Genomic DNA, 17,150 nt, shown 5'->3' on the forward strand with positions numbered 1-17,150 from the left:
TTTTAATCACTCGCTATCTTCCTCTTACTCCACACGAGCAAAGCACATTTAACAGTCGAGACAATACACTTACGAGGAGAGCACAGAGACAGCTAGCCTGTCGGTTAAAGTCTGTAGTCACACTCGTGTGTCCTTGCAGTTAGAAGGGGAAGAAATATGTTAGCGCGGAGCTATCAAACTCGAGCCTCCTGAGCAGCATGCGCAGAATGTACTCTACATAAAAGCTAGCGCTATTCGCGAGTATTCGGGCTGTAACGTAAACTGAGTAGCTTCAGACACTTGCAGCAGTGTCCACACTTACCTGTGAGTTGAGGTAAAGGCTTGCTGCTAGCCGGTCTGCAAGACGGAATGATATAACGACTGGAGGAGAGAACAGTCGTGTGGAGTAACGGAGACAGAACTGCACATGGCCTAGCACATCCGGGTTATGTACCGGCCCGCCCAGACTGTGTATAAACCATAACTACCTAATAAAAGTGCTCTTCTTTTAAAATTCATAATGACGTGCGGGCACACGATTACTTGAATTATAGTTCTCGATAAAATAAAGTCAAAACAGTGTGTAAAATAGGCTAATTAGGATAGAAATATGTAGAATTATAAATTAATGCTCGTTCCTGGGCAAACGGTTCCAGAATTTTCTGGCGTGCCATTGGCGGAAAAAAAAAGGGTCAAAGTTGACATTGTGCAACATTGCCTCAGCTCGGAGTGTTTCAAAGACCGAAAAGTCACTAAAGCAGTTTTAGAAAATGTCCCGTACATGTTTTGCTTTTATTAAATAATGTGTGAGCTTTTAAAAAATATTTTGATGTTGGCCTTGGGTGTACTAGAACTTTCCCTTGCGCCTGACGAGTTCAGGGCAGGTTAGTGCGCATGCGCATTCTGGATATTTCTTCACGTGGAGCTATCCTTCAGCGTACCATATTCACGCTCACCAAGGATTCGGGGTGCAGATTCACGCCGGCTCTCAGACCTCACACACGTCCAGAAATGGTAAGGTGCCTGGTTAATTTAAAAAAGGCGAACAAAAAACGAGCGTCAATCACCGCCGAGTTCTTTGATATAGGTGACGCAGTCAGTAGACGGTTTAAATAAACTGACCAGCTTTTAGTTATTCTTAGCCGCATGTTAGCTAAAGTGAACATCAGTGACAAGGTCACGCTGCAAGGGAGCTAAGAATGAGCTTAAACAAATGCACGTTTGTCTTAATGGCAAGCCACAAAGCCTAAAACTAGATGAGGGATCATAAGACCTGTATACAAGTACAGCTATGAGCGCACTGTTAGCTGAAGTAAAAAGGTAAGTAATTGCACTTAGTGTAGCCATTTATTCATTCATTCATTCATTCACACACACACACACACACACATACACACACATAAGGTGCAGCAAGTTTGCGTTTACCGTCAAGCTCAAGGTCACAAACCTCCAGGCATGAGATTTAGTGAGGAGCGACATGCAGTCCCATTGTTCCTGCTGAACTACTACTGACATCATGGCCTCTGAGTCAGGAGCAGCGGAAGTTTCGTTTGCTTGAAAGTAGTTTTTACAGCAGCATCCACTCAGATTGCATTCAGGACAAATGAGGTACTCAAGTACTTTATCCACCGCATTTGAGGAAAATTGAGTGCTTTTTACTGCAGTAAATCTCTTTAAAGGCTTATCAGTGTAGAGGGAGTTATACTTGTCTGTACACATTTGCTTTGGAAAAGTTGCATCACCCCTGTGTAGAAACATTGTCACAAGTAAAGGTAATGCTAATATTTAAAAATGTACGAAATCAAAAGTACTCATTGTATAGAACAGGTTACTACTAGAATTGAGTCTTGCCACTGGTCAGCCATCTTGAAATGTTATGAGACACTTAGGTGGGTAGTTCTTTTGAACCCTTGTTTAAGTAGAAACCATGTCTGCCAAAACTAGATCCTCAACTAGCTTGATACTCAATTTAAATGTAGATGTCTAGTATACATCTGGTTTTCTCGTCAGGTCATAAGCCAATCAAAACACTATCAGTGGCTAAAGTATAAGGAGAAAAGTTGGTGCATCTGACAGAAATGTGGGGCTAATCATAATGAGCTTATGCAACTTGTTAAGAACTTTGTGAAAACTGCTTCGTCTGGCCTTGGATTTTATCTGGTACCAGTGAGCAGGAGGATGTTTGATCCAGGCTCAGGGCTGATTGATGTTGGTTAGTTTGTTTTATCAGTGGAGAGGTGAAGAGTCCTTGGCCTGGACCCCTCAGACATAGTGTGGAAGCTCCGCCTCCTTTCCCTACTTATCAAACTGGGACCAGTCCCACTCCATCACCCTCCTCCATCACAGTCACAAATGGTAAATGGCCTGTATTTATATAGCGCTTTACTAGTCCCTAAGGACCCCAAAGCGCATTACATATCCAGTCATCCACCCATTCATGCACACATTCACACACTGGTGATGGCCGCTACATTGTAGCCACAGCCACCCTGGGGCGCACTGACAGAGGCGAGGCTGCCGGACACTGGCGCCACCGGGCCCTCTGACCACCACCAGTAGGCAACGGGTGAAGTGTCTTGCCCAAGGACACAACGACCGAGACTGTCCAAGCCGGGGCTCGAACCGGCAACCTTCCGATTACAAGGTGAACTCCCAACTCTTGAGCCACGATCGCCTTTACTGAAGGTCACTCATGCAGTTGCTTTTAAACAAATGTTGTCCTTAAAGTCGTGACAGAAAAAAGTTGATCAGTGTCTCTTTGAAAGGCTGCACAGCTGCTGTCCTCCCTCGTGATTTCAGACTCAAGTAGATAAGTGAGGAAAAGTTAATTTTCAGTTTAGCGGAAACTGATTGACAAAGGCTGCCTCTGTCGCTGACCTCCACCCGCTTTCTTTAACTCAAACCCAGCAGTTTATTATTCACTCATGCATTATAACCAGCACGTTTCTGTATTAACTTACAGCTTGACTTAACTGTAAGCATGTGAAGCACTGAATCTAGTTAATGTTCACATTTTAAAACCTTTGCAGCAAATCTGTGTGTGTACAGATAACACATAAGTCAGGGGAGTGGGGCGTGTTACACAAGAGAGCCAACTTAAAAGTTTGGAGTCAAATTTGTAGGATTTTTCTTTTCCTCCAACTTTTTTTTCTAATGATGAATCATTAGCTGCCCAGTTCACCTAAACATAGTGTGATAGTCGTGCTAATATGTCCTGTCTTTGTGTGGTCTCCAGGCTTTCAGAAAATTCCTTCCTCTGTTTGACCGGGTGCTTGTGGAGCGCTTCACAGCAGAGACGGTAACAAAGGGGGGCATCATGCTGCCAGAGAAGTCTCAAGGCAAAGTGCTGCAGGCTACAGTGGTGGCAGTCGGACCTGGCTCTGTCACCCAGGTAAGCATACATGGCATAGCTGCTACAAGAAGAGTGTATGGTTTTTGTTTTATTTTATAAACTAAAGCTTGTTTTAGCAGTTGGTATTAAATTACATGAAAATCTCACAATTCACAATACCATTAATAAAAACAATAATTAAATTAAGAACTCTTAAACAGAAACTTTATTCCCCTCCAAAACAAGACAGTTATGAATCAGTATATCATGCTTGAGATGGGTTTTACTTTGAAAAGATTCCAATATTATAGTTATTGCTTATCCTTCAGTGTCCCTGATTGGGTTTAAAGCAGGGGTGGACAACTCCAGGCCTCGAGGGCTGGTGTCCTGCAGGTTTTAGATCTCACCCTGGGTCAACATACCTGAGTCAAATGATTAGTTCATTACCAGGCCTCTGGAGAAGTACGAGAATTGTTGAGGTCATTTAGCCATTTGAATCAGCTGCGTTGGATCAAGGACGCATCTAAAACCTGCAGGACCCCAATCCTTGAGCCCTGGAGTAACCCACCCCTGCTTTAAAGGGTTAGGCTGATGCAGCATAATTCTTTTTATGTGCACGACTCTTATTTCTGTATACACAGTTGCTCCTGCAAAAGCAAAACTGTTCAAAATAAAGTCTGTTATAGTTTTTACAATTTCTGGTTTTAGTTTTCTGAAGGTGCTGCACCTTTAAATATGATGCATTAAGAGAATAAAATCTGGACTTTACTATTTCCTGAACCCTGGTTACAGAATTGGGTTAGCACTGCTAACATAGTCAGTGTCTGGTTGACCTTCAGACTTGATCTAACCTAACCTAGGATTTTTCTCTCAATGATGCATTTGAAAACTGCAGTAAAAATGTATCTCTAAATACACAGTAGTGAACAGGACTCCTGCTGAAGCACAGATCCTCAGCCATCTGCCCTTTAAAAAGCTGTTAGGATCAGGGAAGCTACGTGTCATGTGACCATCCACTGCATGACTGTATTTTCTTGTAAATTATAGGGTGAAACAAAAATACAGATTTTTATTGATTTTTAAATATAAAAGACTCAGTAACAACTGTGGTGTTACTTCATGCCTAACATGTTTTTCTCCTTCTTTCAGAAGGGAGAAATCCATCCAGTGAGCGTTAAGGTTGGGGAGAAGGTTCTTCTACCAGAGTACGGTGGGACTAAAGTCATTTTGGATGACAAGGTGCGGTGCAGTTTCCTCAGACTCCGTCCACACTTTTGTGCTGAAATTAGTTACATTTTTTCTTGTCTTTTCTCCCATAGGACTATTTCCTGTTCCGTGATGCAGATATCCTCGGTAAATATGTTGAATGAGTCGCCAGTCCTCATGTAAAGTCCCTGACATCCCCGGAGAGAAGAAATTAAGTTCATTCATGTCTGTCTTTTTTTTTTTTTTCTTCTTTGTTCCTGTAAATAATTCTAATCATGTTTTGTTACAATAATAAAAGTGAAGACTCATTGTTGGGCTTTTCCTTTGACACACCTCCACCTGAAACTGTGTGATACTTGTGTAATCTTGGCAGAAGGAAAGTTTAATAGGCTTTTGTTCACATAAAGAAAAAAATGCAAGCACAGAAAAAGCTAAACACAAAAGGTGCTGCTATAACTTTTAGCTGTTTTGGTTTTGCTGTAGTTTTAGGTTGGCAGAGGGTGTTGTAGTTTCAGATGGTGTTGCTGCACTTCAAGTGATTGCTTTAAACCTTTGAAATCACAGTAAAACCCCAGCATTTAGTAGTATAACATTTGTAACCATAGGGTTAACGTGGGCTGGAACCAGGAATGATGTAAAGTTTCTGTATTTTCAAAGCAGAGAAGAAACAAAAACGAAACAATGTGCGACGCTGAGAGATGGAGAAAGATTTGCGTAGCTGAAAGGGAAATGAGAAATTATGTTCAAAAGTAAGGACTGCACAATAAGTTACATCTGCTAAAGTGGAACCATACTGTTCTAATTAATGTTTTTAAATCAAATATCGAACTTATATATAATGTACTGATGAATGTGGTTTTGTGGAAAATAATGCAAACCAGAAGTATATTCATTTTTGACTCATTTGAACTTCAGGCAAAACTGGTTAGTTTGTAGTAAAGTATATATTAGACCGGTACAGAGCAGACCAGTTGTTCATGGTTAATACTAGGTTATAGCAAGGGTAGCAGATATCAATCTATATTTAAGGTTATCTATTAGATTCACCCACTAAATTCTCACTTTTATTCTAACTTTCAAGTGTGTTTGGGTTGGGAAATCAGCCACATGCACCCTGAAATACCTGCTTATATCTTAAATGCATATGACTAAACCCACAACGAGCAGTGCATGTGGAAGGAGCAGCACAGATCAGCTGATCAAAACAAATTATTTATTTCTAAGGAATTCTTTTCTCAGCGTTACTAAATTCGATTTTAAGGTTTCCCAACCAGCCAAATCCCACTTGAGCCTGTAACTAAGGGACCCATGACACAGAAAAACATACAGTAAAACGAAAAACTACAGATTCCTAACTAAATCACAGCGCCTCTCTTTGTAGACAAAGTGAGTAAGCTGGGTTTCCTTATAATTCAGACTTTGAGGCAGTGCACCCAGATTTCATGCGTAGCTGTAAAAACATTAAACACTGTTTTTGGTGTTTGTCAGGTTGGTCTGTGTCTTTCTCATTGGCACTTTGCAGGTATGCGAACCCCCTGCATATTGGCTAAAGAAGAGTGCCCTATCACTGATACGGGTCTCCTTACATAAGAATGAAGTTTGAGCCTCTTTGTGTTACCGTATCCGCTCAGCAGCTACAACACCGCGGCTGACGAACATCCGGGTATTCTGTCGAGATGGTCATGGCGGAGGGTACTGCAGTTCTCAGGAGGAATCGGCCTGGAACCAAGGCGAAGGTGAGTTGTGGTCTGTAGAACCACTCCAGCATGAGTACAAGAACCCTCTCCGCGGCTGGGAGAAGCTGCGTCTGTGATGCTGTACAGCATTATCGTCCTCATTTTCGCGACAACTTTGTCGCAGACAGCGTATAGGAAGGGCCTGACCTGGAAATAGCCAGCTAGCTAAGATTAGCGGTTGCTCCGTCTAGTTCCTGGAGTAATGTTAGCGACTCTTGGTCCTGCTTTCCCTGTTCTGAATAAGTGTTCGGCTTGAATAATTCCTTCGCCAGTTTGATGATACATTTTTACACATACCTCGATCCACGCGTCCGAGAAAAATTGTTAATTTCGCCGGAGCTTTGCAGGAAATAGTCATATCCCAATAGACGATACATAACTATGTAGCTAGCTATCTGCCTTCGGAGCTCAGAGTAATGTAGGAAAACTATGGCTGTTAACTTAGGTACTAACGTTTTACCCTCCGAAAAACTTCACCTGTCACCGACAGTTTGTCATCCCGTTACCCCCCTCTCCGTGTGTGTCATATATGATTTATAAACTGCCAGGATTGGCAATTTCTTTTCATTTTACGTCAGATGACAGTCACATTATATAGACTAGCTTTTGGATAACTGGCGATACATTCCAAACACTGAGTGCACACTAATACTGTCCTCCTTCATTGTGCAGGATTTCTACAACTGGCCAGATGAATCATTTGAGGAGATGGACAGCACCCTGGCTGTCCAACAGGTGGGTTGACATTTCGTGTGTGTGTGTGTTCCCCACTCAATTTTAGACTGTCTGGTGCTGCTGTCTTATCGCTTGAGCTTAAAGTTGCTCAAATTAGACAAGAATTTGACTACATAGAGCTCGGAAATCGCAAAGCATGTTGATAGGCACCATGTTGTTCACATAAACAAAACAAAGTTAGATCCTAGCAGGCATTAGGGAGGAAAACGGGCTAATGAATTTAATGTTGCACTGTAATAATAACCTTATGTTTACTACGTACTTTAACTAAACTGTACTGTGAGTCTGAAGAATGAGTCATTCAGATGCATAGCAGTTTTGGCTTTTATTATGGCAGGTCGTGTCATTGCAACATTTTGTGCTGTGGTGTAGCACCAGCTGCAGGAGCTTTTTTTTGTTCTCCACTGATACCAGTCATTGATACCACCTTGACTTCTGTGTGTTCACTTTCGTAGCCCGGCCACGATCACACTATCGCAGAATCTGTTTTTCAAAATCAAAGCATGAAGACTTTCTTTGATTCCAGCTATGCTGCCAGGTAGCTACAACCCAGATAACTGACACACCTAGGGTGTGTAGCATAGCAACAGCCCTACAGCATGTAACCACAACAGTTAAATATAGTGTAATTATAACTTTGTGGTATGAAATTCCTGTGATCACACTAACATATTTTTCAAAATGTTGTTGAAGGTGATACGTTTCCTTCTTCCAACTGCTACCCAAGCCAAGCTCCTTGTTGCTGCTTCCTGTCTGGAAAAGGGTTTCCATTCTAGTCACATGTGCTGTTTTGTCATTTTAAAACGTTTTAAATGTTTTAAAACGTTTATATATTCCATTATCAACTCGAACTTGCTTGAAAAACAATCCCATTATGCATTACATTAGTGATGTCACAATCCTGAGCTCTATATTCGGTCAGTGTAAATGTTGTTAAAGGTTTAAAAAACTGTGGGGGGATTTCACACTCAACCTAGTGAAGTGAGTTTATATGTATAGTAGAATTTAAAACCAAACTTTTAACCAAAGAGCTCTCTAGGTGAAACTGGATGAAGTCCTGACACAGAAAAACATTGAACTGAGGGTCAGTGACTTTAATCAGCCGGTTAAATTTGACATTTTTGACTGTGCTTGCAGGCATCATGTGTTGTCTTTACATGCCTTTGTCGGAACATGATTTTGAGACAGTTTGCAGTGTTTGCTGCTTTTTCTGACTTTAAGTAACCAAAATCTCTCCAAATTCCTCTGTGCCTTCTTTTAAGCAGTAGGGTTAGCACTGTGAGCTTTGGATTATGAGCTGTGCTTGTTGTGACATCTTGTTTTTAATAATGTTGTCACTCAAGTTTTTCTCAACATTTCTGTTGTTATTTTCTTTTTTTCCATCTGACTCACTCCTAACGTACCGGTGTGGCTGACAGTAGCCCAAACATTTACACATGTGCTGCTCTCTGCTGTGTGTGTCAGCCTACCTGGTGCGGCTCTGACTTTATTCCAAACACATTATTGGTTTGGTGCGGCACTGTTCGCATTGTCATTGGCCTTTCGTGATGTATGAACACATTCACTGTGTGTTCATCATGTGTCAGGTGATGAAAGTCAGACTGGACTGTAAGTGAGAGTCTGTACTAATGTGTGTGTTTTCTCTGTGTCAGTATATTCAGCAGAACATCCGATCAGACTGCTCCAATATCGACAAAATCCTGGAACCTCCTGAGGGTCAGGATGAGGGCGTGTGGAAGTATGAGCACCTCAGGTAAGAAGTCTTGGGGCACATATTTCTAAACAGGATCAGAGCTGCAGACAAGCATTTATAAAATGTCCTTTTATATTCTGGCAGCTCCTACACAGTATAGCAAATATATACTGTACTTTTTGTTTCTAAAACATGAAATGTTTTGCAGGCTTCATTAGTTCTGTGTTCAGTCCTGTGCTTATTTCTACTGTGTGCAATCAGTTTTTAGTAACATCTCTGAAGAAATTATTAAATTAAGTTGAATATGTAGACCAGTGCCGTTTCTAGAGATTCTTTGAACCAGTTCTTTGTTCAGATATGAGGAGCTTTCAGATAAAAAGAAAGTGAAGTATAGGCGATCGCTACTTGCTTAAATCTTGTGCTCACAGTTGGGCTAAAACCTGGCTGCAGAAGAAAAAATCATGTGATCAGAGGATATTTTGTTTTAACTCTGCTTTCATTGGATCCTTTTGTAGGCAGTTCTGCCTGGAGCTCAACGGGCTAGCTGTGAAACTGCAGGTGAGTACACTAAATCACCACAAACTTCCTTTGGTTATTTTGGGGTTTGAGCATTCTTTCGCCCCTAGAAATTCGCCTTAATCCTCTATAGATCCCGAATCAGGTCTCATTTAAGGTTTAAAAAAAATAGTGCAGTCTGCAAAAATGGTCATTGACACATAAGTCAGCAGCATGTAGGCTTGCTACTCTTTGTAAACCAGGAATATTTCTCTCTAGTGCAGAACGGTTCAGGAATATCAAGTAGTTGGTTTAGTAAGAGACTGTTAGCTGCAGTGATTTTGGTGTTTCTGCCTGCAGAGTGAGTGCCATCCAGACACCTGCACCCAGATGACAGCCACGGAGCAGTGGATCTTTTTATGTGCTGCCCACAAGACACCCAAAGAAGTGAGTCAAAGCTTCCAGCTGTCACTCAAGCTTTTCAAGCAGCTGCTCTCACATTGATGGGTTTGTGTTTGTTTTGTGATGCTGCTGCTTCCACAGTGCCCTGCCATCGATTACACCAGGCACACGCTGGACGGAGCTGCCTGCCTTCTTAATAGCAACAAATACTTCCCCAGCAGGTCAGTCGTTTTCCATTAAGCAGCTATAATTTATAGAATAGTATCAAATCAATTTCAGGTCATTGTTTAGCTGCTAAGCTGAATAACCAGACTGTTTCTGTTCACTCTTAATACTCTTGAGGCATCATTTTCAGCAGGCATCCGATTTCAGTATCCAAGCTCCAAAAGTACTCTTCAAGCTTCAAATTGACTCCAATAGGTGCTTCTACTAAAAAATCTCAGATGATTTAAAAAATGTGACCTCGATCTAAAGGTCAGAGGTCAAGTTCTCTAAAAACCCTTGTGAATGTGACAACTTGAGAACGAGGGGGGGATGTAGGATTTTTCAAATTCATACCACAGGTGTGTATTTTATTAAAAGTTATGCACAACTGTATTACTTTAAATTGCTGTTTGACAGGCATCAGCCACCACAGACATGACTTGATTACATGAGAGACGGAATAAAGTGTTGGAGGTGGGGTGGTAGTGGGTTGTAAAGTGGCTTTCATGTGCGCACACTGTAGACAGGCTAAAGCACATTTATTACAATGCCTTAGATGAGGTTGGATTTGTATGGAGAAAGTAATGGGGCACCTATACATTTCACCAGCAGCTGCTCAGCTATGGAAACCCATGCTGTGATGCTCCCAGTGCACAAGCTAAATCACCACTGGTTTGTGTCTACAGGGTGAGCATCAAGGAGTCATCAGTGGCCAAGCTGGGCTCTGTTTGTCGTCGCATCTATAGGATATTCTCTCATGCTTACTTCCATCATCGCCAGATATTTGACAAGTATGAGGTAGGCGTTTACAACCTTTGCTTCCCATCGCTCTCTGGTTGTTGCTGTCAAGCTAGAAATTCTAAAATGTGATTTTATTTGTTCCTTCCTGGTATATGGATTTGTTTTTTCTTTTTGCTGTTACAGAAATCAAACTTGAAGAGGTCATAAAGACTGTTATAGTCTCTCTTGTATTTTTAGTGTGTTCATCATTGGTTTTAAGTAAATGTGCTCTGTTCAAGTTAATTTTTCCCCATTTCATTTCCATTTCAATTGCTAAATTGATTGTAACAAAACATAGAAAAAGTGAGGCATTCCCCATCTTTGAGTGACTTCACACAATAAACTGTGGATCAGTTCTCTGCAGAAATCTAAATGATGCTTACGAACAATCACAGTGCTTTACCTCCACTGTGCTCGGTGGCAGCAAACTACACACAGACTCCACGTCAGTGCATCAAATCAAACTTTTAGCCTTTTAATGGTGACACTGGTGAGCAAGCACGTTAACGTTAGCCAGCTAGCTGCTGCGTGGGATATAAGCAGTTTGTTCACAATAGCTTAACAAAAGACTATTTATACAAGTCCATAATGTCTAAGGAAAGAGGAATTTGAATGATGTGTCAACTAGTTACCATCAGCAGGGCATCCCATCCAAGGAGGGTTATTTTGAGTTTTTCTTTTCAATTATTTGTCGACATGTCCAAATCACAACTCTGAAACTGTAAGTGAAGATTTAAGATTTGCACATTTGTCTTTTTTTAATCACAGTTCTCCTCCTACTTCATCTGCCTCACCCACCACTGCTGTGTCCTCCCTTATTTCCACCTTATCTCCTGAACTCAAGTCACGGCTCCAACATAAGAAAATGTACATAAACATGTCTATTTATTACAATATTGTTACAGTTTTTGTCAGAAGATGAAACATGAGACCCTGCTGTAGCCAGCTGAACAGCTGGTTATAAGCTAACATTATGCTAGCTAATGTTAGGTTCAAGTGTCGTTAAAAAAAGAGAAAGAAATCACTTGTGATAAGCTGTTTGATTATTCTTTATTTATTTATGAAGTGTTTGAAGTGAATTCAGCAGCAATGGCAGTAGGGCTGGGCGATATGGCCTAAAATCCATATCATGGTATACTTTGAAGCATGTGTGGTAACAACATATCGCGATATAGTCTTCTGTATAAAGTATTTTACACACTATAAGGCGCAGTTACAAATCCTTTAATTTCCTCAAAAATCGACAGTGCACCTTATGTATGAATTCTGGTTGTGCTTACTCACCGCAAACCGATTTTATGTGGTACATGGCGTGCAGAAATCTGTCAAAAATGTTTTAGTCTGACTTTGGTAAGCTATGAAGCCACACAGCTTGATGGATTGGTGGAGCATTACGGCTACCGTAGTCAGGAGCCTCTCGGAGTAATCTGGGTCCAAAACTACGTGTACTTCAGGTCCCAAAGTCAAACGAACACTGCGGCATCACTGAGAGTTAAAAACTGTTTCTTTCATCTTTAATAAAATGATCAGCATTGCTGCTTTACCAGGTGCAACAATTAAGTTTAACATCCAGACGTCCATGAAAACAGGATTTATTAAATTTAGTTAGAGTAGAGTTAAAAGTTATCAGGAAGTTAGCTCTCTAGCTTCCACCTAAACATGATATGGCATGTTCTGACAGAGATTTCTGAAAAAATTCAAATGTACAGCTCTGCTATCACTTCCAACATAAATGAAGACAGAAAACTAAACAGCAGTGACATTTGTAGGGTTACTGAAGTTGGGCTAGCTGGTATATAATGATGTGCTACGTGATCGTAGCGTCAGAGCTAAGCTATGTTAGCATAGCATTAGCACAGTGAAGCTGGAGGATGAACGCTAACTTTTTTCCACTCAATAAAAGTTAACGTGAGGGTTCCTGATGGTTAGGGACAAATGCAATTGCATGGCAGGATGCTGTAAACGGACCAAACTTCTACCGTGTACAGTTTATACCGCCCAGCCCTAAATGGCAGCATGCTTTGTTCTCTGCCATCATGAGGATTAAGGTTCATATATGCTTATTTCTCAGAAAGTAAGAGGAATGTGATCATAGGACAGGAGTGTGTTCTGAATCCATAAAGTAGAAACACACAAATGCCTCTCACCGTTCAGCTTTAGAATAAAACATTTCCAGCAGTGGAGTCTCGTGGTCTGTTTCCAGCCTCTTATAGAACACTGAACTGGTAACACACTGGCTACTGTGATCATTGCTACATATGTCTGTGTGCAGAATGAAACGTTCCTGTGTCACCGGTTCACACGCTTCGTGATGAAGTACAACCTGATGTCCAAGGACAACCTGATCGTTCCCATCCTGGAGGAGGAAGTGCAGAACACCTCTTCAGCTGGGGAGAGCGAAGCCTAAGAGACAGCTCCTGCTGCTGCCACCATAAGGGAGACACATGTAAACATATTTCTACATTACAGAGGAGACTCATTCATTACACACACACACACACACACACACACACACACACACGCACACACACACCAGTGTATTGAGGCTCCCGTCTAGTAACACTGTCCATGTCCCTCCTCCCCAGTCACCTGTATCTCTAAAAGGATGTAAGGGTAAAGATGACCAGGAGCAGAGTTCAGTCATGCCTGCAGGACACAATTATTTTTTCTATTTCCACTCAGAGGTTGGGGGTACAGCCCTGCTCTCACTTCTCCTGTAGGGAAACCCTGTTCATAATCCCGCATGTCCACAGGATCCAGCTTGTGTGCTCACGGCTCCGTGGCTGCTTCCCAGCACGCTGGAGGCATTTAGTTTTCCAGCAGATGAAAACACTCATTTAGATCAATTGTGGCTGTACTTGAATTTAATGACCCTCTGTGCCTCTTTACTTCACTCGCCCACCAGTATAGCCCATCTCAGATTTATCTTCACTATATTTAGAATAAAGGGATAAATTTTTTGTTTTTTAGCACACATGAGCACCTATAATCTTATTTTAGATAAGAAATAAAGGAATCATAAATACCGTGTAAATAAGGACAACTTTAACAGCATTAACCATGAAAGCTTAAATACTGATGGGGGAACTGCAGTGTGAAAGGTTTTACCCTCCAGCAGTTCCTGATTAGAGGAGCATTCTTCAGATTTGAAGGAAATATGCAGCAGCTTTAAAGCTTGCAGTCAGTGTTTTGTATGGTTGGCTAACGTTTTAACGTTTGGAGCCCTTTTTAGTTCCCACACACTTTGACTGTCTACGTTATAACACCTTGTACTGAGCATAGAACACGAAGCAGTTCTTGCAGGTATTCATCCATCCTCAGCAGCGATGGAGCCGTGACACCACGCTGCCTCTCGCTCTGGACATCGCAGGCTAATCTTCCTCAGGCAGCTGGATTTGCAGAAAGCCTCTGTAACTATGGTGACCTGTATTGTTGAGAAAGGCCCACACTGACAGCTCTCCCTCCTTCTGTGTATATAAACCCTCTGCCACTCCTCCCTGTTTAAATTCACTCATGTTTTCTGTGCACTTTTCTCCTGACTGCTTCTGTTCTTTTTGCTTGTATTGCCTACCAGTCTGATTTGGGGGTGTCCCATGAGATGGATCACTAAATTAGCCTGCTGACTTAATAATGCTATTAAAACACAATGTAGGTGTGCGGTTCGTGTGGTAGTGAACAAAGAAAACCGTAATCTCTTAGCTCTGTATGTGTACTAGCAGTCAGATAGTCTCTTCGGCCTTTGACGTGTATAGGAAGGCTGTTTGGCTAACTCTGATCCTGCATCGTGACATGTCCCCACTTCATAATACTGTGTCCAGTGTGCCTGATGTTCTCATCTCCTGCAGCAGTGGGCAACGTTTGGCTGCTTTAAGCATTCAATAAGTCATCCAGGAAGGAGAGAACATTGGCCACATTTACATGTCGGAGCACAACCTTCTTTTACCCTCTCCCTCATTAAGTTATTTTGTGGGAGGAGCCTGATCCAACCCACTTTTTTTTTTTATTGGACTAAAAAAATTTTTTGTTACTGTTGACATTTTCATGTCTGTTAATAAAAACAAAAAGACTATTATTCAGACGTGTGTGGTCGTGTGGTTAATCAGTGAGTCAGACATGGGAAATACTGTTTAATAAAAAATAACAGCCACGATAAAGGAAGGGAAATGTACAACTCTCGGAAAAGGGAAAAGCTAGAATATTAATACTGACAGTGAACACCCATTTAATACATTTCCATTCAAACTAAAACAGCACCTTATTTATAAAAGTCCTCAGATTAACCTGAAAGTTGATCTTTAAGGAGACCTGCTCTGCTTTCCTCATTTCCTGACGCACTGTTCTGATCATCGAGCTCATTAAACAAAGCAAACATTAACATAATGAGTTCAGGGTATGTACACGTTGGCCATTTCTACTGTTTGCTCTAATAAAGCCCCCTCAGGCTGCAAACACAGAAGCCCCACCCACCTGTAAACGCTTAACGAAGGGCAGCCAATCGTAATAAAGTTGGCTTAAAGGAAGCTAAAAGTGGCTTCAGACGGGATGAACTGAAGATCAGCGCTAATAAGAACGGTTCACTGGGAATAGTGCAATGTGACTGTTGAAACCAGTCCAAGATCAAATCTGAAAATGAGAAGAACAGGTCCGCTTAAAAGTCATTCCTGATTCATAAGGTCACTCCATATTTTTGTCCCAATTGTGTCCTATTATAAAGTAACTTCCCTTTATAAAATCCCAGAACAAACAATAGTTTAATCAGGAATTGGCATGGAAGCTCTCCCTCATCCTGAAATCTCAAATCTCCCTTCGAAAAATTAGTTTCCAGGGTCTTTTTTTAAAAAACATTTTGATACTATTCACACAACATGGCACCTGTTAGAAATTCATGTTTGTGGCATTTAACTCACATTTCTTGTATTTGTGCATCACAGACTGCAAACGACATCGATCGCTTCTATTTCAAAGCTCAGCTTTAGAAATGTTTTATATAAATGAGACAAATACACTTATCATCTAATATACTTATACACACACATGCACAACAGCAGAAAAAGAGCCCTCCATCCATTTAGGATGTGTGTAACACTGAATGTCTGGAAAGCAGCAGGAATATTAGCAGTACCTTTAAAATGAAGGAGGAAAAATAATACTTTTAAACAGGATGAGCTGTATGAATGACTTCCAGAGTAATAGCTGAAAAAGCTGTAACATCTCAGAGAAATAGGCTTTTCTATACAAATATACTGTTTCAGGCACCTCGCTTTCATCATGTACTGGGGAGGCATATAGGTTAACTACATATCCGTACGGTGGCTCAAGTAGTTCAGTGACTTTTCTCTTTTTGTGTGGTTACCTGGTGAAACTACAAAACAATTGTGAAACATCATATGTGACAATAGAAACAAAACTTCAGTGGAGAGCTAAATATCAGATAAATGTATTCCAAAACATGTAAACTGTGTGATGATCTCATCATCAGAACTTGGATGTAATGAGCTGTGGGTGTAGCTCTGACTCAGACCATGTGCTCACCGACTGTATGAGTCGTCCTCTCTGACACTTGGAGTGACCAAACTTTACAAAGCGGAGCGTTTTCATCAGTATGATCCAAAATACGTCACTGAACTGGTGTTTATAGAGGTCCAAGCAGGGGGCTGTTTCCTCATAGACTTGTATAGGACCTGCAACCTTTGGTATCACCCCCTGGTGGCCATTAGAAAGAGTGCAGGTTTAAGGCACTTGTGTGTCTGCTTCACTTTTCAGACAAAGAAGCCACGCCCACCATTTATACCTGGTATGTTTTCAGCACAGAGCCTTCATCACAGCGTAAGAGCTACACACTGAAGTGATGCTCCAGTTGCCCTGTGTCACGCACACCAACATCCCTCACTCTCCTCACGTCACACACCTGACAGACACTTCCAGTTCACCTTTAAACTCCAAATGCTCCCATCTCCTCCTTTCACACGTCAGAGCTGCTGCCCTGCATCGCCACGTTTTAGCGCAACACCTCCACCACCCCGGCATCTTCCTCGAGGCTCCAGGAGTCTTCCTCGTCGATTTTTATGAGCAGCACATTAGCAAAGAGAGAAAAGAACTCCGAGTCCAGACGCTGAACTTCTGCTGCTTTTCTGACTGAAAGTCAGTTATACACACACGCCAGCAGAAAGCGCACACAGCTGGGGCTTTAAACCAGTTATGAAAGAACAAGTCAAATTTTTACTGATCGAGCTCCATCGTGTACGATATTAAACCTAATAGAGCCACTGACACCACACAGTGATCACACAGGACGATGGCAGCCGCACCGAGCAGCTACATCCACACACTTCAAGCTGAGGTCACCGGTCATATGTCAAAGTCTGGAATGTGCTACTTTCTTTTTCCTTCCACAGTTTCTGGAATACATTTATTACTGACAACTGATTACTTGACTGAAGGATGTTGTCTCACTGATATATAAATCTAAAGCTGACATTCATGAACTTTCTCAGGAAACATGGATTTTAGAGGGCTGAAGTAAGAACAAGTAGGCCCTTTTAACCCAAACTGCCTGTGACTTTTTCCTATTATGTTTAGTTATAGTTCC

General features: G+C 41.5%; 2 protein-coding genes across 3 annotated transcripts in view; one reads left to right on the top strand and one right to left on the bottom strand.

The window, feature by feature from the left end:
• Positions 1-441, bottom strand: part of hspd1 (heat shock 60 protein 1) — a 10,230-nt gene extending 9,789 nt beyond the window's left edge. Inside the window, exon 1 of the mRNA XM_026143687.2 lies at positions 302-441. The gene's annotated coding sequence lies outside the window, so the exon portion shown is untranslated. The remainder of the gene's footprint in view (positions 1-301) is intronic.
• A 226-nt stretch (positions 442-667) lies between these two features.
• LOC113007291 (MOB-like protein phocein) lies at positions 668-14,637 on the top strand. 2 transcript variants are annotated; one of them, XM_026143693.2, is made up of 9 exons: positions 668-993; positions 3,215-3,370; positions 6,925-6,987; positions 8,640-8,740; positions 9,196-9,238; positions 9,536-9,622; positions 9,719-9,798; positions 10,468-10,579; positions 12,834-14,630. In XM_026143693.2, the coding sequence occupies exons 1-9, from the start codon at positions 874-876 to the stop codon at positions 12,966-12,968; spliced, it is 897 nt and encodes a 298-aa protein (XP_025999478.1). In that variant the 5' UTR covers positions 668-873; the 3' UTR covers positions 12,969-14,630. The 2 variants fall into 2 exon arrangements, with proteins under 2 accessions (XP_025999478.1, XP_025999474.2); XM_026143689.2 differs by lacking the exons at positions 668-993; positions 3,215-3,370 and adding an exon at positions 6,106-6,252 and having other exon boundaries at positions 12,834-14,637.
• Positions 14,638-17,150: the final 2,513 nt, after the last annotated feature.

This window comes from Astatotilapia calliptera, chromosome 16 (genome assembly GCF_964374335.1).
Source record: "Astatotilapia calliptera chromosome 16, fAstCal68.1, whole genome shotgun sequence".
NCBI classification, from domain to species: Eukaryota; Metazoa; Chordata; class Actinopteri; order Cichliformes; family Cichlidae; genus Astatotilapia; species Astatotilapia calliptera.